Raw genomic sequence first — 23,015 nt, 5'->3', positions numbered from 1 at the left:
TGACATAACGTCTTCACATTCTTCATTTTGTGAATTTTGTGAATCATTTTGAATGTTTAAAACTAAAATTATGGCCACATTTTACATAGTGAACCTTCAAGATCCAATTTAACAGGAAATTTGTTTTAAAACAAATTTATTTATATCAAAAATAATGCTTGAGGCACAAACCTGAATAATTTTAAATATAAGCAACACAATGTTTTCATTGTGCTTGTTTTAGTCATATTGTTTGTGAAGCTGCTCTCTTTGAATGTGCTGAACATGTGTATGACCACAAAAAAAAAAAAAAGAATAGAGAAAAACTGGTGGGTCAGCTAAAGGGAAATGTCACCCTTGCGACTTTGAATTATAGCTAAAATTGGACACCTTAACCCAGTCACCCAGCCTAATCTGTCAGGATCAGTGTTGTAGCTCAAGGGGGAAATTTGGAAATTAGATTAACCATTTTGTGTCCAGCTTATTCATCACAAATGCCATTGGTAATATAATTTTGTAGTCATGAAGTCATCCACATGACAAAGACCCAAGTGAGGAACTATAAATCCACATTCACAGAAAGGCATTAAGGAGAGAAATGAAAAAGAGCATTAATATATTCAACTGAAAAATATTTATCAGTAGGGTAAATTAAAATGACATATCTCTTTCAGGTCATTCCTCTCATTTGATTACAGCAGGTCAAAATGTAAAATGTTTGTTGCACAAATGTAGTTTGTGCAACAAACAAACAAGTTTCTGTAAAATGAAAAATGTATAAAAACAGGTGGATGGAAAGCAATTTGTGTTCACAGTGGAAGTGAACAGTCAGGTTTGAGGCTTTCTATTCTCTGTGTAGCTCAACAGTAAAGACAACACAGGTGTCACATATTACTGTCACACTTTTTTGTTTTGAACAAACACCTGAAAAATGTTTCAACAGACTTCAGTCTTCATCATTATTTCTCATCTGAGAGGCTTCTCCTTGTAGGCGCTTTGTACAAACAGGAGTCACGACTGTAATTCCAGCCTTATTACATCAGCAATAACAGGAAGTCCAGTAAACAGAATAAGCCTTATTACGCCATTTAAAACCCATTGACAGTTGTTGTGGCATGTTGAGACACCATCATAGAATTTCAGAGAGCAGAATCCATGTCAGGTTGGCATATACAGCATGCACAACAGGCAGTGATACCCTTCTAGCTCCCACAGCAACATGACACAGAGCCATGATGATACTGTAGTATGTTTGTCACACATCCAGCAGCTTTCCCAAAAACACTGCCGCGCTGGACTGAAGCAGTAGGGCTAACATTTGTTCCACATTCCGCTTGCCAAAATGAGCGCTTGAATCCATCTGATAAATACATTGCCCTTCTCATTTATCATAAATGAACGAGGCCAAACATTCCTACCTCTAAAAGCTCACACACAATTCTTATCGATCTCTGCGCTGCAGCCGTGCAGCTCCCCACTTCCTGGCTGATGTGTTGCTGGGGCGACAGCTAAATTATGCAACAGCGCTGGCTCAACAGACAGGCTTCGGTGCCTGAGTAGCGCAAGCACAGCTCAAAGGTGGCAAATGATGGCAGGGCTTAGCAGTAACAGAGGTCCGGTTACTTCAGGGAGATCTGGACCACTGTAGTCTGGTCTGGAATCAACTTTTCCTTTTTTTAGATGTATCCCTCACCTAAGATGCACTCTGCTGCTGTTGCACTGATTTACTTTTCATTTGCCAGCATCTCCACATCACAATCACAATCTGATTTGACTCAGATGACAAACTACAAATCTAATCAGGTAATAGTACGGCCTATCACAGTTAATTTTACGCTCCATTATTGGTGAAGCTTCTTTTTGTGTCAGTTGCTGATTTATGTGACAACGAACTATATTGTGTTGTTTTTATTGAAATATGGGATAACATAACAGAATCTTCACTACTCAAGTAAGTAAGTAAAAACATGATGCCAAATTGTCAGAGATGTCCTGAGGTCAGTTTCTGTGTCTGGTAGCTTTGTCATGACAGCAATGCAAATCAGCACATGCTCTGCCTCCATTTTGTGTCAATCATCATAAAGCAGAGTCACACAGAAACAAACTGCATGTTAACATAAAAACATATGTAGAGCAAAACCCACTGCATCCACACACCACCTGTACCATATCTCTGACAAACACACACACACGCACACAAACAGTTCGAACATTCGGCCAATCTGAGTGAAACAATGTCACCGCCAACACAGTGGCACATAAGACACAATCTGTGTTCTGCGGGCATGATTAAAACTCTATCAATCACACAGGGATTATCGCAAGGACTGGATGGGTCTATGGACGTGTGTGTGTGTGTGTGTGTGAGCAAGAGGGGTGGGGTGGTGGATTACAGGGGTCACGCAGCCTCTGTCCCACTGCGGCGGAGGCCAAAGTGCTGAGGCTGGCCGGCTGCCCGCCCCAACCCTCTCTCTCCATGCGACGCCTTTGTCAGTCGCCTTGTTTGACAATTATTTACTCTGCTGTTTAGGACGGGTCTGAGGTCACCGTTGCATACATCATTGACACAAAAAACACAGGCTCCCCGTGTCTGTCATCCCCCACCTGACCTGTGTTGGCCCTTACCGCTGGTGTACACTCAAAACACTGGAGGAGTACAGGACTTCAAGACGGACTAATCGAACGGCTGTCAGTCAAATGTTGCTGCTGCTACATGAGGACAATGACATACATGTTAACATTACATTGTTACTAAAGGAATATACACTAACTTTAAGGGCTTAGGGCCATTTACTCCAAATCTTACATTATATTGTTTCTCTGTAAGCTCCTTGTGAAAAAATCAGGAGCTCTTTAAAAGCAATCTGCTGACAGTGTCTATGTCACCTCCACCCAGTGTGACTGACTACGTGAAATGTAAATGTCAATGTAAATGTTCTTCTGTGCATCTCTTTTAAACTATGTCATCCCAATCTCCCCTCTCTGTCACTGCTTTTAGACCATAATAAATGTGCACCCCCCTACCATTATTAAAGGGGGTCGGTATTTGCGGCATCTGCCAGGCTTGTCTCTGGCCTCTCGAAGACAATGACATCAAATAAAAAAAAAAAGAAAGAAAGAAAAAAAAACAAAAAAACAGTTCCCCTGCCTCCACTCACTGTCCCCCCCGCCCCTACAGCAGTGCAACCTGAAACTGCCTGAAGAGATGAGCCGTCATTAAATACTGCAGAGCTGACATAATGACAGGAAAGATAAAAGAGAGGAAACAAAAAAAGGCCAGACCAATTCTCATCCCATAATGCCTCCGCCCCCCACAACCCCCCAGGCTCAGCCCGCCTCTCCTAATAAAAGACACCAGGCCACAGATAGGGTACTGGTCAGCTACAACTTTGCTGCTCTGATCTTCTGTTCTGACAACGCTCACACACAAAGCCTGGCCACCTTACAGAATAACACTGCACAGCTCTCTCTGACTCCTCTGGAAAAAAAAGCAGATGAACAATGCAGAGAAAACCCATTTCATACGGTGACCTTGTGCTGTAGATGTTTTTAATCGTTTCCAGTAGATCCCTGAGAGTGTAGACGCTCTTGTTAAAGAGCTATAATAATAAAAACAACTCCCACTGCTCTCCTCCTGCCTCTATACTACTGCCCTCCCTCAGCGTAGTACTGCGGGTCTTCTGTGTTTCACTACCAAATGTCCATGCTCCAAAGCTAAATTAGGAAATGTGGTCAAGGGAAGCACCATTCAGAGACATTTGTCTTTAAATAGATAGTAATAAAAGCCAGACATATGATAGTCCGGCACCCTCAGCCCACTGATCAAGCTCAGATATGTCCTCTGACACTGCCTACTGTTGTGCAACTAAGGCTTTTTATATCACCCACAGGCTGCTGAGCTCTCCTTAACCTGCTATGTCCTGAGCTATGATGCTAAACCACATGTAGCTCGGCTCACTTCCCAGTTGGCATTCCAGCGTTCTGTAACATTGTGCTGAGGCAATATTTACCTTGAAGGGAAAGTGCACTTGGCACACAGCCGAAACTCATGGGGTGGGAGGTGTAACGGGCTGCTACTGTGTACTACATTCAAAACTTCCCACCCACCCAAAAATCCTCGTGCTGACCCGGCCAACCACCCACAGCCTCGCAGCAGCAGCCCTGCCCTGCCTGACTCCGCTACCTGGATCAGAGCCAAACCAGAGCCTGAGCAAAGCGCCAAGAGGGAAAGCGAATGAGAGGGAGAGAGAGAGACACACACACACACGCAGAATGTGAGCGCAGGGGGAGAGAACTATTGAGCGTGAACACATTGCACCTCAGCCTGGCCTTTTGCCAGCACTCACTTAGGAGGATTTTTAGCCACAAAAGCCAATCGGCGGTCAACCCTCCACTGAGATTTTAAGTGTCTCACAGAGCTATCGCTGCAGAGGTTTGTGCCACAGTTAAGATTAAGCAGTTGCTCACAGCAGGGGGCCGTGCTGAGAAATTAAACAGACAGCTCAATGGGAGAGGGGTGAAGAGTGAAAGGCTCTACTTCTTTATGTCACACTGAAAAGCTGTGTTTTTATTACGCAGCGCTTTGTTGACTCATGACATTTAAGGAAAAATGCAACCAGTTAAAATAAAACTGGGGGTGGAAAAGATAAATGTGAAGAGATGTATCTGACAGGACAGCAATAGGAAAAGAGCAAGACAGGAAATGATGTAATAACAAGAAGAGAGTATTGGCAGGTTGCCAAAGTAGGGCACTGACCTGTCTGAAGTGATCATCAAAGCCCCAGTCGGCCTGTCCGTTAGGAGAGGTAGCAGAGTGAGGCCCTGCAGGAGACAGACCCTCGTCAGGTTCCTGCTTCACTCTGATAGGTGGTGATGCAGACCTCTGGGGGGCCGACGCAGAGTAACTGCTAAAAGGACGGGCCGGGATCCGCGAGGCGCTCTGCTGTAAAGCAAGGGTCTGCTTGCGGAGAAACTCCAGACCGCTGGCACTTCCCTCCTCGTCATCACTGCCCTCGTCCCCCTCCATCATCTCATTGTCGTCATCATTGTCCCCAGAATCCCGACCTCTGTCCTCGTCATCCTCTCTTTCCGAGTCCACACTGCTCTGATTGGACACCCGGGGAGGCAACCCGCCACCGGGGATTCCTGCCAGGCCTTTACCCATGAAGCTCGCTCCAGAGGCCCGGGCAGCCGCCAGGATGGCCTGCTGAGCAGCAACCTGCTGAGCATACATGATGTGGGCCTCTCGCAGCTTCCTCTCCTTGCGCTCCATTTCCAGTCGGGCCTGCTGCTGGCGCTGGAGCTGCTCCATCACTGCCTCCAGCTTCATCCCTCCTGAAGAGGTGCTCTGAGGAAAGGCCACACCAGGCTCTTGAGACATGCTGGGCTGTGGGAAGAAGAAAAAGAGTCATGGATCACCTACAATATACTGACATGAGATATGTGATTGAAACATAAACTCACGCACACACACACAACCGTACACACACACACACACACACACACACACACACACACACACACACACACACACACCATTTCCATCAGATTTATGTAGAAAAAAAAACTAAGACTAAGATGAAACTCCTTGCACTCATTCACTTTGGTCAATGTATGAACCAGAGGACCTTAGCTGAGTGCCACAGAGTCAAAAGTTGGAAAGTCCTATTTACCACAGACTTAAATATAAAGTACATTCACGTACTCTGCCTCTCTTTATTGTCAAGCCAACTATATAAAAGTATACATGTAGGATGAAATACTGTTTCCCAGCAGCCTATGGTGCAACAGTTAAACAGGTAGACCGTGCAAGACAAAACACACAACATAAAAACATAAAAAAAATAAACTTAACAAGTATGTGCATGACATGATAGTGCAAGTTATGAAGACTGTGGTGCAAAAACAAATAATGTAAACTGTAAAACAAGACGCTAGTGCAAACAAGAAACGAATACCACAAGACAGGAGTGCAATAAACACATAAATCAGAAAAAAATATGTAAAGTCCCTTGTGGCTTAGACTCAGTCTTTACATCTAAAAACAAATCTGAGCCTGTGTTAAAGCAGAAAGAATGAAGTAGCTAAATAGTAATAATGTAACTAATGTAACCTGGTTCATTATCAAGTAGCCTGGCCCCTCAAAAATATTTATTTTAGCGTTTACGTCCTCGCATATTGACACAGCTACATGGTACACATGGCAAGCACAAAATAAATCAATATTTGCTAGCCTGATACAAGGAAAAAATAGGAAATGCTCATAGTCACCCCTCATACTAAATCCTGTTTCACGTTTGAACGCCTTTTTCAAAGCAAGGTAGCAATCTGACGCCCAAAGGACTGCGTTTTACTGAGGACACTAAAAAGTCATTCAAGTGTTCAAACTAGTTAAATAAGTCGTGAGGCAGATACAAAAAAATTGCTCACAAATAGCCTTTAGTCGTCACTTCAGCTTGAAAAAAAAGGAGGAAAATTAGCGTCGCCATCATAATAAGGCAAACAAACCACCTGAGTGAAAGAATTAGCCAAAGTGTCAGAAAATGTTCACCTTTTCCACAGTTAGCTGCTAACAACCACATCCACGTAACGTTTACCGAGCGCACAAACAGGCTACAACTAGCACAGTAGCGGCATGTATTCGTCTAAATGAGTGCTACAGTATTTCTGTGAGGCTGGAAATTAAATAAAAACTAGCCTACCATACGGTGGAATGAGCTCTGGAAGGTTTTCCTACTTTTCCTCCTTGTTAATGTTAAATGAAGCCAGCTCTGCTCCGTACAACACAGAGCGGTCAAACTGCGGCTCTCCGGAGGCTTTTTCGCTCGTTAACTGCTTAGAAAATTGTAAAAAAAAAAAAAAAAAAAAGAGCGACACCGAGCAAGACGACGACTCACCATTTGTGCCTTACTGCTGCCTGAGTTGTCCACCATCCCTCCTTCCTTGGCTTTATCCTCCTTTTCTTCCCTCGTTTCTGGCACTCGTTCAAACACTTGTAAACACACACACATACACTCACGCGCGCGTGCACCCCTCACACGCGCGCGCACGCAGAAATCCTGTGCACGCACCGGAGACTCCGACTGATCCGCCTCGCAGAAAGGCGCTATGTGTGTATAGTGTGTATAGTGTGTATGTATGTATGTGTGTGTGTGTATGTGTGTGTGCTCTCTTCTGGGCGACCTCTCCAAACAAAATGTGGCTATGTTTCCTTCGTTGTTTCGCCACTGATTTTCCTGATTTTCTTCTTTAATCGAGAGGGCGATGGATTGGGAAATGGCCCGATCTCATATCTCGGAGAGCGCTGAGGTAACTCCCTTCAGTCGTCTTTTTTTTTTCCTCCCCTTCAATTGACACCCCCCACATGGCGCACAGCAGCATTAGGCCCGCCCAGCGACAGCAACAAGTCACACTGCCTTTTCAGTTTCATGACACTCATTAAAGATTCCCTTCAAACCTGTTTTAAGATGTATACTATAAAATACTCAACATTGAATACGCATTTGTGCCTGATACGATTTTTCCACCAAAGAAAGTTAAATTATCTTGTTAAAATCCTTAAAATTACAGCTACTCCTTCTCCCTCATTAAAAATTCCAGGATGTATGAATATGCAAATATTCATTTCAGCACTAACTATTGGACACAAGTTGTATCCTACATCACTGTGAAGTCAATTCTCAGTATTTGTGCTCTGGAGGCTTTAAGTTTCCATATCACACTTGTGTGTGCGTTGAATATTGGACCAGGACTGGATTCCACAAATGTCACAAATCATCCCTTAAAATCAGATTTTCAGAGAGCAAAGAGGAACTTTCTACTTTCAGCAGATGAATGTGAAAACAGCCTTCTAGTGTCAAACTCTGTGCATACATCATTCTGCACAGTGAAGCTCAAACATCCAACTGTAGGATGAGGAATAAACATATTTTTGAGTGGAAGGGGATTTTAAACTGTCTAACCTGTCATTTATTTTCTTCATATGGGTTTATTTCTTTGTAATTTAGCAGTTGGAAGGCTAAATAACTAAACGTAGGTTGGCTTCTGCACACTAAAGTAGCTGTATGGATATTACAACTGCATCAAATGGTCTAAATTGAAAAACACAGCAAAAGTATGTAATGTGTTTCACAGATTTCTTTCTGTCAAATATATTTATGGGTGCTTTTAAATGAAAATATATCATTTTAAAAAGTCAAATTGTATGGGTTGGAAATGTATATTTTCACCAATATTTCAATGTTTTTTCCACATTTACTGAATCAAATCTTTTTTTTTTCTACATGCTACATAATTAGACGATAATGTGATGTAACGTTCCCATTAAATACTTTAAAAACACATTTAAAGGTGCATAAGATGAAATACCTTCCTTCCTTAGTAGTTGGATCAAAAAAAGCAGCATAGCTCCATGCTGCCCCCTTGTGGTATAACAACTACCATGTTCATAGTGGTTAATGTAGCTTTTTATCCCATAATGGAAAAGCTTAATTAGCAAGTGCCTCAATACACAGGCATTACAAGAAATTCTGACTTTCACCAATTATAATAACAGCCACACACATGACAGTATAGATAACTGAGCTTTATTTAATAATGTAAACCAATAAACGTTACAATTAAATAAAAAAGATTAGTGTCTACCATCATAAAATAACAATATAAGCTATTGCATTTTGCACTTAATAACACTATGTCACAATGTTGTATAACAAGCAGATTGTCCCAATTGTTGCATAGTACAGGTGAGTCAAGTGTACTTGCTACCGACCACTGGTGTTAAGTGCAATATTTATGTACATCAGAACATCGTGCAGAGCCACGGCTGGGGTCAATGCACTTTAAAACCACCCAACTCTCTTACATCTAAAGCATTTAGCTCACACTTGTATCAAGTGATTCAATCTTTTACTCCTATACCACCCACATGACCACCGTGGAGTGCTGGGAAAAAATAGTGTACATTACTCATGTTGTAAATCCTAACATAACATTTTCAACTTTCAGGTTTTTCACAAAATCCAACTTTGTGAATTTGACAATGAGTTAATCCCAACTTAATTGAGTATGAATAAGGACTCCTGCATTTTTTTTTTTTAAACACAAAATGTTTCCCGTCTCTTTCCAGTCTTGAACTTCTTGATGCTATACCATTCATTTATATGACTGATGGTTTCACCTCATAACAACCAACACAGCATGAAACATAACAGTGTAGTGTGCAGGTAAGTATAACAGCAGCCACACATTCATCCCCACTTTGTTTTAATGTTACGTGAAGGGCAAAATATTCTAATTGCACACTCACAAACAAAATCTCCTGAGAAAGTGATCACGGTCACCTACTCTCATACTCAACTATTTCTGTTAACGCAGTTCAAAATAAACATCAACATTTAATAGTAAAATATGACCCATACTGTAACATAAGTGACCAGACACATTTTGTGTAGTGTACATTTGTTTTTTATAGATTTTGAATTGACATTTTTAAGCACAGTGTCTATTGTATGAGAAACAATGACACATAATAACACAAACAGAACAGAATACACTTAGTTTAAACTGATGAATGTAAATATGACTTTATATCTCAAAAGCCCAGTAAGTAACAACAGTCAGACACCTCGAGGCTAGAAATCCTTCTTTAAAAAAACTGCTTTTTAATTTTTTTTTTAAACTATTTTTAGTGTCCCCAACGAATAAATAAATAAATAAAAGAATCTAACTCAAATGTAAATCTAGTGAGTGTGATTTCAAATCCTGGACGACATATCCAAAATACTGCATATCACATCTTGGTCAAAAAAAGACAAAAAAAAAAAACACTCTGATGCCAGTTTATTAGGTAAACCTAACTAAAAGTAATGCAGTCTAATAGAGCAGCCCTGCAATAAATACTATGTTTATAGAAGTCTTACTGTTATTTAGGAGTCTGTAGTTTGTGGTGCAGTTGAATTGTGTTCAACAGCACCACAAACTGAAGCCTCCAATTAACACCTTCTGAGTCAAAATCTAAACATACATATAAAAGGGTATGATATCACCGTAGGGCTATTAGACTGTACCGGTTGTAGGCAGGTGTACCTAATAAAAAAGTTTAGTGTTTTTTAAAAAAGAAGAAATCCCTTCATTCCAGATATTTTCCTGTCTGTGCAAAAAAATGTAAAATGCATCAATTGTTTAAAATCATTTAAATGATCAACAAATACATAATCTACCTACATAAGAATATGTATTACAATGAAAAGATGAGTTATATGGAAATCCATAATATATTTTGCTCTTATTCCTATAAAATTCCTTTGTCCCCCCCACATTGCAGATATTTGTTTCTGGAATGAAAATAATTTCCAATCAAATAAATTGTCTTTGGTTTATCCACCAAAGCACTTCAGTAACTCATTTGCTTGTATTTTGTGTTGTTCACAGTAGTGGATCATTTGGTACTTGTGGCTCTTTCAAACACTGGATTTCTATCTTTCCAGGACAAATTTGTCATACGCTCTTCTCTCCAAGGCCAACTGAATGAATGCATACTTTGTGGTATGTAGCAGTGTAACTTGTAAAATGTAATCAATTCTTTATCTTCTCAGATACAGCGCAAAAAAAATAGGTACCAATAGAAGATCATTGGGGCCTGGGCTTACCTTCTGCACTTAATTTCAGGTTTTTGAGATAGTAAGACTTGCTGAACAAGAACACACATAAGCCATAAAAACATGACATGGTTTCACTCAGACACTACACATCCTATTTCATTTCAGTGCTGTGCTTCATTTAAAAAAAAGTATTCTATATGGTGTCACATTTTCCCCAAGCGGTGGCCATCTCATTTCGGAATAAAACGCGAAAGTTATTTTTCGAGGACAGATACAAGTAAAAAATAAAACAGCTAGTTAATGTAACAGTAGTCAAGGAATGTCAATGGTTGAGTCAGGTGTCATTATTTCATTTAGCAGTAAGTTAAGAATTGGGAAATGCAGATTCACCGATGGGCATGGACATTAAAACATGATACACCACACATGTAGACAGGTAGTGCATGTCCCTTTACCTCATATAGAGGGCTGCAAACTTGTTGACCAGAGAGGATGAGACAGTAACTAGCTCTTCACTGGGTTAAGACGAAATAACCCACATGATGAATTACTCTGCCACTCTATGTAGAGCGCTGGCATAGTTAGCATTTTGTGTAATCCTATAAAAAGAAAATAATAATAAAAAAATAGGTCAAGCTTTGGGGTCACAGTGGATAAGGCTTGTTCTCTCGTCCATCCGTGCTTTCATGTGGGTCGAGGTGATCTCGGTGCACATGGTCCTGCATAGGCAGGGATTTGGCTTCAGAGCTGGAAGCAGCAGTGGAGCTTGGTTAGAAAGAAGGCCTCAGAACCAGTGACGTTACTGGAACGGAACTGGAGCCGAGCCTTTGTAAGTGTCACATTCGAGTCACGGCATTGACATCACTGCATGGAGCAGGACGGACCCTCGGAGCAGCAGCACACTGAGGAGCCCAGGGCTTTGGGCGGAATCAGATCCAGGTCCTCGTCATCTGGGATCTCGTCCAGACGGTAGCCGTCCTGAAGCAGCTGCCTGCTTAGATCAGGATGGACCTGGAGGACAAACACAGAGACCTCATTAACAACAACAACAACACACACACACACACACACACACACACACACACACACACACACACACACACACACACAGGAACTGAGATTCTGATAGCATGTGAAGAATCTGCCGGGGGGGAACTCACCTCAGCTGAAGAGTATCCTGAGGAATACTGCTCAAAATCAATCTCTTCATCACTGCAAAGAACAAGTAGGACAAGTTCTGTCATTCTGATTTGACCCTTTAAGTGTCTACAAAAATTGTGTGCACAGAAACTAGGGCTGTGTGAAAATACCTAAATTGTTACTTAATAGTTCACTGTGGAGTTTTATCGTAAATACATAAAAGAGATGTCTACATTAAAAGTGCATTTTGTATATTCTTAAAAAACAAGTTAAATGCACTTCATTCCTTATACAAGAAAAGATGAATACATAGAGAACAATGTACTGCTCCCCTTCTTAACTCAGGTTTGTTTGTAGTTTTTTCAGTTTATCTACATCTCTATAACCTGTGTACCTGGTGTAAACTTACCTGTCTGACTCCAGTGCTACCAAAGTATCCTCCGCATGTTGACTCAAAGCAGCGTAGCCCTTGTTGAACTTGATCGTTCTAAATGGAGGGAAAAGAAACTGATCAAATCACCCTGAACAAGCGTATGGTCATCACTCTTTCCTCGCCGTGCCACCTCTCCTTACCTCTTGGCTCCTTGTCTGGGCTGATGCATCACCGGAGGTCCTGGTGAGAGGGCTTTCTTCTTCAGCGCTTTCCTCGCCATTTCCCTGTGTTTCTCTACAAGTAGTCAGAGAAGAAGAAGAAGATGTGTTTGAGCTTAGTGCTGAAGTTCAAAGTTGGATTTCTTTTATACATTTGTTGAGGGCCTTAAATAGGGCATATGTGAGTGCACACATCAGAATGAGCCACAAAAAAACATAATAAGGAAGTCCAAACATCTCAGTATGGATCTGAGAAAGCTCATAATAGCTTTACACAAGTAAGGAATCTGACTTGGGGCCATTTCAAAGCAACTTCAGGCAAGCAACTATTCATAATAACAAAGTACTGCAAAGGTACTCTTCCAATGGTCTAGAATGAAACTCAAGTTGTCCCTCTGCTGAGAGACAATGAGACATGCAACCTAAATACTACCTGAGCTATGTGTATATTTTTAAGCAATATATTTTGTTATTGTTTTGTTATTTTAAAATATTCTGTTTTTTTTAAACACACACAAACAGACCTCAACTGTACATCCATATTACAGTATATTTAGTGTGTACATTTACACACTAAAATTGGAACATGAAAACTGCAAGCACAATTTATGCCTTTGACTCAGTTTTCAATTCTATATCAGACTTTTTGAAAAACACTACACACTATTCTCTACATTAGGTGCAACATTCAAAGTTAAACTCTCTCAGGTTCAGTTGGAAAGCAACGCCAATCACAATGCAAGCTTTATTTACCAGTTGGGAAAAACCTGCAACCTGCTCCTCACAGGTGTTGCTTAATGTTTTACTTAGAAATCAGAGCATAGCACTATGAAAAGGCCACAGGTGGAGGTCAGCGGTGAAGCAAAAGCTAGAGGTCAAGGAGAAGAAAAGGAGAATGAGGGGGGCAAACAATAGCGTTAGACTACGAGAAATACTGAATCACATCACTGCAGACACACAACAGTCAATAACATTCAGCAGGTGTTTGTCTACATTGGGCCGTATATATATATATATATAACAGCACAACCAAATCTGCTTTCTTTTCTTGTCTTTTTCTTTTTTAAAACAGAGAGAACTCTTTGTCTTATTGAATGTTTTCCCTGATTCTCTCATACTGGGTATGTGCAGTGTTACATACAAAACACAAATGTTCCAAAACACTGAATTCTGGAAATAAATACATGTTTTTGTCACTGTATTGCATTTGTATTTCTCTACATATTTGACTAGATACACATTACTGTAATAATCTTTTACACTGAAAATGCAAAAGACATAAACCTACTGATAAGTCATTTATGGTAGTGTTTTGTGTTGAGCACAGCAGTGTGTTGTTGGTTAGTAGAAAGATCTATCTTATATGACAGCATGTGTGTCAAATTGATGCAAAATACATTTTGGAAAGTAATAAAACAGTGTATTATGTATGCAGTGTTTGCTTTTGCTAAATATGTGTAGTGTTTTGCATTCTGTGTTTTGAGAAATTGAGCCAAAGATTCAGAAAACATGTGTAAACAATGATGGAAAAACTGAAAATAAACACGCCTTGACTCACATTAATGTTGTTCTCCTCTTATGGTCCAACACACCAATCAATAAGCCTGTTGTTACAGCAGCTTATTTCACAAGCTAAAAACAGGACTTATACCTCATATATGCACACCTACAGCAACATAGGCACAGTTGTTCTATCATATTACTCAAACTAGACATTTTAACAGGTTGGAACAGCTCTCTGGAGGAAATAGGAAGACATTTCCAGTAGGCATGGGATGATAACCGTGTTCAAGGTATATCGCGATTTGAAAAAGTCACGATATCCGAAACCGACAAATTTTCTGTCATACCGTTCCTAAAGGTATGAGCTGTTTAAAGTCTGGTCAAAGACAGGAAGTGGAAAGGTCGGAAATCCCTCAGGTGGTACAGCTGCAGCGTAGAGTAGAACGACCCCTCACACCCTCATTACAGATTCAGGTTAAATTAACATGTCTGTCTTTATTTTTCTGCCTTTTAGGAACATTTTAGAGCTGGACTCGCAATACCACCATACCGTGAAACCGTGATATTTTTGCTTATGGTTATCATACCGCCAGAATCCCATACCGGCCCATGCCTAATTTCCAGTTTCATACCACACACTGGGTAAAACTTTTCATTTCCTGAATGACAACATATTGGCTTATTGCTGACAGAGACAAAACAGTCTGTGAAATATGTCATGTGTCTTATGGAATTTGTTTTCCAGCCTCACATGACATATTCACAGAACAGTGATTTCTCATGTGCAACACCCAGCATCACCTCTTCTCTACGTGGAAATCCTCCCAGTCTATGACACTTGACTGGCATTTTGCAGGAATACGTGGCTACACAAAATCTGCTTTGTAGATGAATAGTGGAATCAGAGTCAGCAGTGTCAGTAATGCAATGCAGATCTCATCCACTTAAAATGCCGTGGATGTGTGACAGTACACATTATTATGAAAGGTTTTCTATATATACTGTTTTCTACAATCTGCGGGCTACTGAGCTCATTCATGTCTTAAGACTCAGGCTTTGCTGTCCGCAAATTCAACATTTTCTACTGTAGCAGCAGCTGAACTCATAAACACAATGTGGTGAGTCCAAGTAACACTTACGTAGTTTGAGGTGGATGGCTGGAGCTCTGGACATGATGTAAGGTCCTCTTTTCTCAACCGGCCTGATGCCTCCATCAGTGGTCTTAGGCCTTGTGCCGCTGCTGGGCCCCTGAGGTGTCAGAGATGAAGGAGAATCAGCATCTTATATTCAGTTATAGTAGCCAGGTAAAAACCCTAATGTGATAAATGACTATACAATTGAGTTTTAGGAGTGTCTTTATAAGACTGTAAACAAACTCCAATGTGTCCCAATCACACCTTCATGAATCAAGTTAGTTTCTGTTTACAACTTGGAAGGGGGGGGGGGGGGGGGGGTGAATTTCCAAGCAGTCCAATCGGCTTAAAGGAAGAGATAATCGATTTTGGCGTGGTTTTTAGGCCTGTTAATCATATAATTTACAGACAAAGTTAGTATACTAACATTACAATGTCTTAATTCAGAGAGCTGACCCTCTGGACAACCATTTGTTGAGTATGTCTTATCTACACAACTGTCAAAATCACAGGCTAGGCTAGTCAGCTAGCCTGCCAGACAGCATTGAAGTGGAAGCTAGCGTTAGCCGGGTTAGCTTTGCTGACATTACCGTCAAAACTTGTTGTGGCTCCGGCTGAGCCTCCAGCAGAGTGTCTTTCTCCGGCTCCTCTATGATGTCGTTCATCATCTTGGCGTCAGTTGTCACAAATTACTCCACAACACGGCCATGATGATAGGTGCCCCGCCGCAGAGGGACTTTGTTGTTCTCTCCGGGAGGAGGAGGTAGGCACTTCTGTTCGCTAGCTATGCTAATGCTATCAGTGACAGTTTTTTTTTTGTGCTACTTCCGGTCAAAATTCCACAGTGAACGCCTGCAGTCACATGACACGCTGTTAGCGTGTCACACAAGTCAGATAATTATGGATAATTCACACAGAACCTTTTTTTTTTTGCAATTCCACTTTCTCATTTTATTATCACTTAATTCATTTTTTATTTTTATTTTTTTTAACCACGCTCTTAACCACTTCATCACATCTGTAGGCCCAAAAAGGAGTTAAGCAAAAAGTAAACTAGCCTATGTTCAATCAATAGATGGGGATACACAAAAATAAGATTATTATATAACATGATTTTTTATATTTTAATAAATAGTTGCAAATAGTGACAATAATTAAACACTTCAACATGGTCTCTTGACTCACATTTTCCAGTGTGGAGTTGGTCATGTTTGTATTTCTAAAACATACTGAAGATACATCACTAGTCAGGTGTAACATTACTGCATGAGTCAGTTGCTTACAATATTCACTAGCAGAGAACCAATCTGTGTAACAGCACAATGCACAACCCAGCTAAAAGGTGTCCAGCCTTCTGTCGACCTCTGGTGGCTGAGAAGAGCTCAGTGTAAAGAAATCCTGATTTGCTCAAGACAGATACAGCTCAAAAGTTGTCAGCATACTCTAATGAGGTCGAGGTTAATCCTCTCCTGACCTGTCTACCACCACTGGGTCAAAGGTCAGGATCAGTGGAAAAACAGCAGCCCTGATAGAGATTCAGTATTTTGCTTGAACACTTACTGGCTTCATTAGTCACTGCTGGTTTGTGACCTTACACTTCCAAATGCAATTGTTCTGAACACCAGACATTGTCTACTTAAACTTTTTTTTAAAGTTGCATTTTTAAAAAGGATTAAGTGAGGACTACAACCAAAGTATGCAGATCAACCAGTTTACATTTTTCAGGTTTTTCCATCCTCTGAACTGGAGCTAAATTGATTGTGATTTGCATACAGTTTTTAACCTTGTTTGCATGAACATAATAGTTACTGAACTGTTTTCCCCTCGTCAAAAACAACTTCACTTTGTGATTTAAAAAAAAAAAAAAGATTTAATACTATTCAATGATTTACCAGAAGAAAAAAAACTCACATTCTTGTTATTGATTTTCTTTATTAGGTCCACCATTTTGTACATAACAGGACAGGTTGAATCAACAATATAGACATTCTTGACAGGAAAGAATAGGTAGAGCTCATCCCTTTTTACAGCAAATGACCTGAGGGTAGAACAAATGATATTTTCAGCTGCAAGCAATTGATAAGCAATAATCCATGTTCTAGTTAACAGTGCTGCAGTATATGTAGTCAGGTGAATGCTGCATATGTGTGATTTATTTTTACCATCAAATAACAAGTACATATTATCTGTTTTAATGCCTGTTCATAGAGTAGTCCTGTGTGCACATACAGGTTTACAGGCAGCACTGATGCCTGATGCCTGTAACAACCTTGCTACAGACAGACCACCTTCCACTAGTAACCTGTAGTACTATAACATGACGGGTCTCACCTCAGTGGTCTATACCCTGTCAATGCCCAGCTCTTCTGGAGTTGAGATGCCGAGTTCTGCCAGGGTGGGTGTCAGCTCCTGAATCAGGTAGGGGTAGATATCTTTGTAGGGTCCTGCTTTGTCCTGCAAAACAAAACAAATGTCAACAAAAAACATGCATACTTGGCAACAGCCAATTAAGAAACAAATCGGTTTCTCTAGGATTTAACAACATAAGGTATCCGTTTTCTCTTCAATCACTTTTTATTATATAATAGTGTGTAATTTACTTAGTATGAATATAATGAAATAATGGGGGAAACAATAAATGCAATGTGAAGTTGTACTCTACTTTTCAAGCTACCTTTATCTTTTATTTCTGCTTTATTTCTCTGTTAATGAAGTTGTTGATTTGTCACTAACTCATTGCTTTGGTAAATTAAGTGGTTGTCAATCAAGTTCTATGCATATCAGACGTCACAGCTCCTCACTGAAACGATGCTCAGCCATGTTTGGCACATCTGCACAAAACTATGATGAAGGCACTCACCTTCACGGCCTCGAGGATGCGAATAGCGCTGGCCATGTCATTTAGTCTTCGGCAAGCCCTCAGTGCCGAATCTAGGATCTTTGGCTCAGGAACCAAATCGTACCCAATCAAGGTGTTCATGCCTTTAGGTTAAAATTCATAGAAAAAAAGAAAGAAAAACAATCACACATGATTTCACAAAACAAAACAGCAATAATGAGAGGAGCAACTGCAACCAATAACTGAGAAAAAGCCACATTTGATGAACCTTTGAATCCATAGTATCCATAGTAGAGCCGTAGTATTGGATTAACCACAGAATATTTGGCATTTTGGTTTGGAAATTTTAAATAAATTAGTTATCAAAAATAGATGCTGATTCATTCTGTTACACATAATTGATTTATCATTATATGTTCATAATTTGAGTACATTTATTTCAAAAATACATGTTGGCGTGCTAATTTGAAACTAAATGTTTTCATAATGATTTGAAAATTAAACAAAACTGGAATTTTAACAATAATACAACCAGGAAACAATAAAGGGAGGAAGTCACTTTATCAGAATGTGATAACCATGAACTGTCAAAAGAAAGTCACCTTTCCTCAGCTCCCAGGCATCAAGGTCAGGCTTGCTGAAGTACGTGACCCAGCGGGCATCAAACTCCTCATCTGTCTCCACCTTGGCATGGGAGTAACATCTGGAGGCCAACGGAGCTGAAAAACAGGAAGTAGACATGTAACCTGAGAAATATGACCATTTTATCTACAAAAATCATTTTTCCATTAACAAATATTACATGTTGTCTTAACACAAGCAGCAGTACAAGAACTTGATTGTGATAACCTCATATCGCGCGTAACGATTAAGCTGCTAAACAAAGCATCCAATGTATTCAAAATCCCTGTGCATCTTGTTTTACACATTATGTTCTTAAGTTTACACAATATGACTGTCAGTGAGCAAGCCAGAGTTTAACAGAGACAATCTGGTACGGGGTATGGCAGTTTTTTCTGATTAAAATCATTATTTCTACAAATATTTTATCTGATAACAACTACAAAAATAACAGCTACATTCATCAAAGTGGTTAATGTTGATGGTCTGTACATCCCAACATCAACATAGACACTGTACTGAATACAATACACAGCTATAGACCTGACTTGTAAAATGAGGTTGGTTTCAGTCTCTTAAAACACACTGGCTGGTTAGTCTTGCAACTTCGGCTGTGCATTAAATAAAAAAATAATAAAAACCCACACAAAATATAAACCCTGGGATCTCTAACATTAGAACTAACAAAATAACTTTTTTATCTATACAGCTTTCAAGTTTATTTCCAACTCATAACATAGACATAAGCACATCTTATGTGGATTTTTATATTACATTACATATTTAATTTATACAATTTCTTGTAATGCATAATGAATAGATTACAACTTACTATCCGTTTAGTAGTCTGCATAGATAGCCATATAGTTAAAGCGAGCTAGGGCAAGATGACCTGTTGGAAGGTCCATGAGAGTTCATTTTGGGATAGTAACAACACACACACACCAGCGTTTCCAAAACGTCCACAAACACGTCTACAGTTTAAATACATATTTATATACATACACTATAGTATCATTGACAGTACATAAATATTTATAGACAGTCTATTGTTGTACGTGTTAGACATTAAATTGCGTATAAACTGCGCTCACTGACGCTCTTGAACCACCCGAGGGGGGTCACTACAAGGTCGACACTTTTTTAATTAAAATTCATTTCGCGCCGCTTCATTCTAAGTACTCTATGAAAGTTGTCAATACTAAAAAATATTCGGGTCGAGCTCACAAGGATAACCACTCATAAAAATATTTCAATGTCACCCTACGTTAGCTCTCACGTACACACAGAGGAAGCTAAGCTAAGTCGTGCAGGCTGTTCTGTTACTTTCATTACTGAAGCCGCTTCATGTCCCGGCGGGACTGAGGCACACGGTCCTACCTGAGTAGCAGGGCCGCGACCGAGCCAGACTCCGGGCTCCTGTGGCCGTCAGTCGGAACACAGCACGGAACATCGTACCGCAGTGATGGGTACACTGACCTGAGTACTAAAAAGACAGAATGACCGGGTTGACGGGATGAGGGGTACGAGGGTCACGTGACGGACGGAAATACGTGACGGCTCTACGTCCAAGCCGCTGATTGGTCTATTTGACCCCACTACTCACTCTGTAAATGTATTTATATCAGAAATATAATCCTCTCATGAACATTGTTTAAATATGTATTTCATACAGTGTACTTTACTTTACAGCACCATATATATGTAGCATGAATTCGTACATAACACACAAATGTTGCTGGAATACATTAAATCACATTCAGTTAGAAATTATTATTATTATCTCAATGATTTTCATCCTACTGAGTCGTATTGGTATGGAAGCCAATTTCCGCCACTGTGATGAAAAAAAAGATCCTGTGAGTCATTGTAATGAGAAACTATCTCATGATAATGACTTAGTTTCTCATTATAATAACTTATTTTTTAATATCTTTTTTTTTTTCATCACAGTGGCGGAAATGGGCTTCCATATTATGGTGCTGGCGTGTCACCATCAATACGCTTCTTTATCATCCTTTTGTCAAAGATGTCTATGTTTAAAAAGAGCTTTATGGCCATATAACGCCTGTTTAAAATTACTTTTATGGCCTTTGAAGGTAAATGTCTAAAGTTGTAGTTAGCAAATATCAGTTTTTGATTGCCCTGGCCCCAAGTTAAAAGCTTTCACAAATAATGTAGTGACAAAACTATTGGTTAGGACAGTTATCTTCTACTTGAAGATAACTGCAACACATTAAACAGGAAAAATACTGCACAGGACAGTAAATTAGTGATTTTCAACCTTTTTGGTTCATAGCCCCTTTCAAAAAAGGAAACCTTGTGGCCTTGTGTCATGTGTCATGTCTTTGAGGCTCAAAGAGGTACAGTTATCCAGTATTTCACAGTTCAAAGTCTGAAAATCAGCACAAATTTGTGAGGCAGAAATTCTTAATCATCTAATGACCCCCCAGATTTAGATAACTGCCTTTCAGAAAGGACCCAACCCACTGTTTGGGAAATATTGCTGTCTGCCTTCAATACCACAGGTTACAATTCATTACGGCTTTCTGCAGCTAGGGGGAGGTCTTGGTTTAAAAATGTATTTAGGTCTTGTTCATTTATTGGCCTGGCTGCAAATAACTTTATAATACGCAAGAACACATGTGAAGAGTGGAAGAACAAAACCATATGATGTCCATTTTTCAGGAAAAAATTATTTTGTATTTAATAAAACCACAAATTACAGGGGCTATGTAATGGATGTAACCAAGGTATAGTGGATTACTCTGTCGTGTGTATCTGCTGTTGATTCAAGTTGGTGTGTGTGTGTGTGTCAGTGTTCTTAGTGACGTGGTAAACTCTAATCCACCCTAAGCCCAGGGCACCACAGTAGATGTCCATTAGTGTAATGTGCTGCTGCACATCTTTCCTTCTCTGTCTCTGCCTGTCTCTTTCTTTCTCCATCTGTGTCTGACTTGTGTTTTTTTCCCTGTCTTCCCTGCCCTTGCTTCCGGATTTTAAATGTGTTGACATTACATATTTTAGTCATTTAACTCTAGGGTTCAGAACGCCATAAAACGAGTGGTAAGGCTCATGGGTAGGATTAAGCTCTCTGACCTCTGACCTTCCAGTAGGATATAAGAGAAAACACAATATCTTGAATCTAAGGAATATAATATAACATTATACTACAATCATGTTGCCTTGTGAGTTATGAATATTACCACAGTCATATCACCTACAAAAAAAGTCTTCAGAGGTTGAATAAAGCTACGATGATTGTAGCAACTCATTATACTTATTTAAAGTTAAATCACCTGACATCAGAAAATAGAAAAAACAACATAATATGAGATGGAAATAGGGTCATATAATAAAACATTCATGATTCGTGCTTGGAAAGACTTTTGAGTGTCTGGGAAGATTTTTTTGTTTACATAACTTCAAAAAATTTAATGTTTTATGTCCCCCATGTCTGCTTTTTTCCCAGATCTGTATTTTCTGTATTTTTTACTTAATCAGATTTCTTATCCAAACAACATTCAGTCACTTCTAAGGTCACAAGAGTAGCATTAATAATTTTGAGCAGATTTCTAATATGTGAAGCTACTTCTGGTAAATGAAAACACCTGAATCAACAATATGAAGCAGTTATTGAGTTTCTAAAGAAACACACACCTGGTACACACACATTTCTCTCATGATATTAACTCTGTCGGTCCCCAAACTCATAAAAATAGAAAGGAATCTCAGTTTGGTACTACAGTTATGATGGTTTTATTGGCATTTTTCAAGGTATTATTTTACAGTGATGGTCACAATCCGGAAAGGTAAGGAGACATGAACAAAAAGAGTGGCACTATTGCAGAGGGGGAGTAAATATGGGCCTCTCCTCTGTGTGGCCTACATATGTAGCATGCGGTTGCCATGTTAAGATATTTCTGCTTAGATAAATGAATTATTCAGTGTCTTCAAGCAGCGGATGGACATGCATAACACACTTAATGCACCGCTTGATAGTGCTAGGGTTGAATCATGGCTTAAGCAGTCTGGCCTGAAATGTGAAGAGGTTGTTGACCTCTCTGCCATCATGTTTTACAGGCAGCAGAGAGCCAACGGTAACAGTTGAACGGGTTGCGGTTGAACTTTGACCTCTAGCAAAGCTCCATCTCCTTTCATTATCAATCACAATTTTAGCTCCTCCGGATAATTGGTTTCCCGATGGTTAAACGAGAGTCCCATCAACAACACTGTTCCGACCACATACTTGTGATTTCCTCATATACTGTAAACTGAGCCGCATGATACAAATATGAAGTATCAGTTATTATGAATTACAACACATCAATGAAATAGTCAAACCTCGATTTTAAATGGTCAGATTTAGCTCCCTGAGGAAAAGGTTTATATACAATCTATGGCATCAAATTGTGTCACTGCTCCATCAACAGAGCTGGTGGAATACTGGTGCACTAACAGTCATGACCAAAAAAGCCATACTTTCATCCAAATGGCTCATATACTTATAAATACTTGTTGTGTTTGTGGTTTACTATATTGTGGTTATTGAGATTGGAGCGGCTTTACATTAAATGACTTCAAACAGTGGCCTTGGTTACAAGCTGT

The 23,015-nt window shown here is 39.8% G+C and overlaps 3 protein-coding genes across 3 annotated transcripts in view; all 3 read right to left on the bottom strand.

The window, feature by feature from the left end:
• LOC128356233 (AT-rich interactive domain-containing protein 3B-like) overlaps positions 1-6,951 on the bottom strand; it is a 48,416-nt gene extending 41,465 nt beyond the window's left edge. The window contains exons 1-2 of the mRNA XM_053316719.1: positions 6,876-6,951; positions 4,736-5,365 (exon numbers count right to left, since the gene is read on the bottom strand). Coding sequence (XP_053172694.1) covers positions 4,736-5,365; positions 6,876-6,911 — 666 coding nt within the window. The 5' untranslated portion in view covers positions 6,912-6,951. The remainder of the gene's footprint in view (positions 1-4,735; positions 5,366-6,875) is intronic.
• Positions 6,952-9,073: 2,122 nt separating this feature from the next.
• On the bottom strand, positions 9,074-15,728 carry fam219b (family with sequence similarity 219 member B). The gene is made up of 6 exons (XM_053316764.1): positions 15,538-15,728; positions 14,954-15,062; positions 12,294-12,387; positions 12,130-12,207; positions 11,741-11,792; positions 9,074-11,591 (listed from the first exon to the last, which is right to left on the bottom strand). Exons 1-6 carry the CDS (start codon positions 15,613-15,615, stop codon positions 11,442-11,444), a joined length of 561 nt encoding a protein of 186 aa, XP_053172739.1. The 5' UTR covers positions 15,616-15,728; the 3' UTR covers positions 9,074-11,441.
• A 1,131-nt stretch (positions 15,729-16,859) lies between these two features.
• On the bottom strand, positions 16,860-19,943 carry LOC128356287 (cytochrome c oxidase subunit 5A, mitochondrial-like). Its single transcript, XM_053316785.1, has 5 exons — positions 19,788-19,943; positions 18,389-18,505; positions 17,808-17,929; positions 17,279-17,401; positions 16,860-16,985 (listed from the first exon to the last, which is right to left on the bottom strand). Exons 1-4 carry the CDS (start codon positions 19,858-19,860, stop codon positions 17,288-17,290), a joined length of 426 nt encoding a protein of 141 aa, XP_053172760.1. The 5' UTR covers positions 19,861-19,943; the 3' UTR covers positions 16,860-16,985; positions 17,279-17,287.
• Between the last annotated feature and the right edge of the window lie 3,072 nt (positions 19,944-23,015).

This window comes from Scomber japonicus, chromosome 1 (genome assembly GCF_027409825.1).
Source record: "Scomber japonicus isolate fScoJap1 chromosome 1, fScoJap1.pri, whole genome shotgun sequence".
In the NCBI taxonomy this organism is placed as follows: Eukaryota; Metazoa; Chordata; class Actinopteri; order Scombriformes; family Scombridae; genus Scomber; species Scomber japonicus.
The sequence above is the reverse complement of the archived record's forward strand: the minus strand, read 5'-3'. Positions and strand labels throughout refer to the sequence as shown.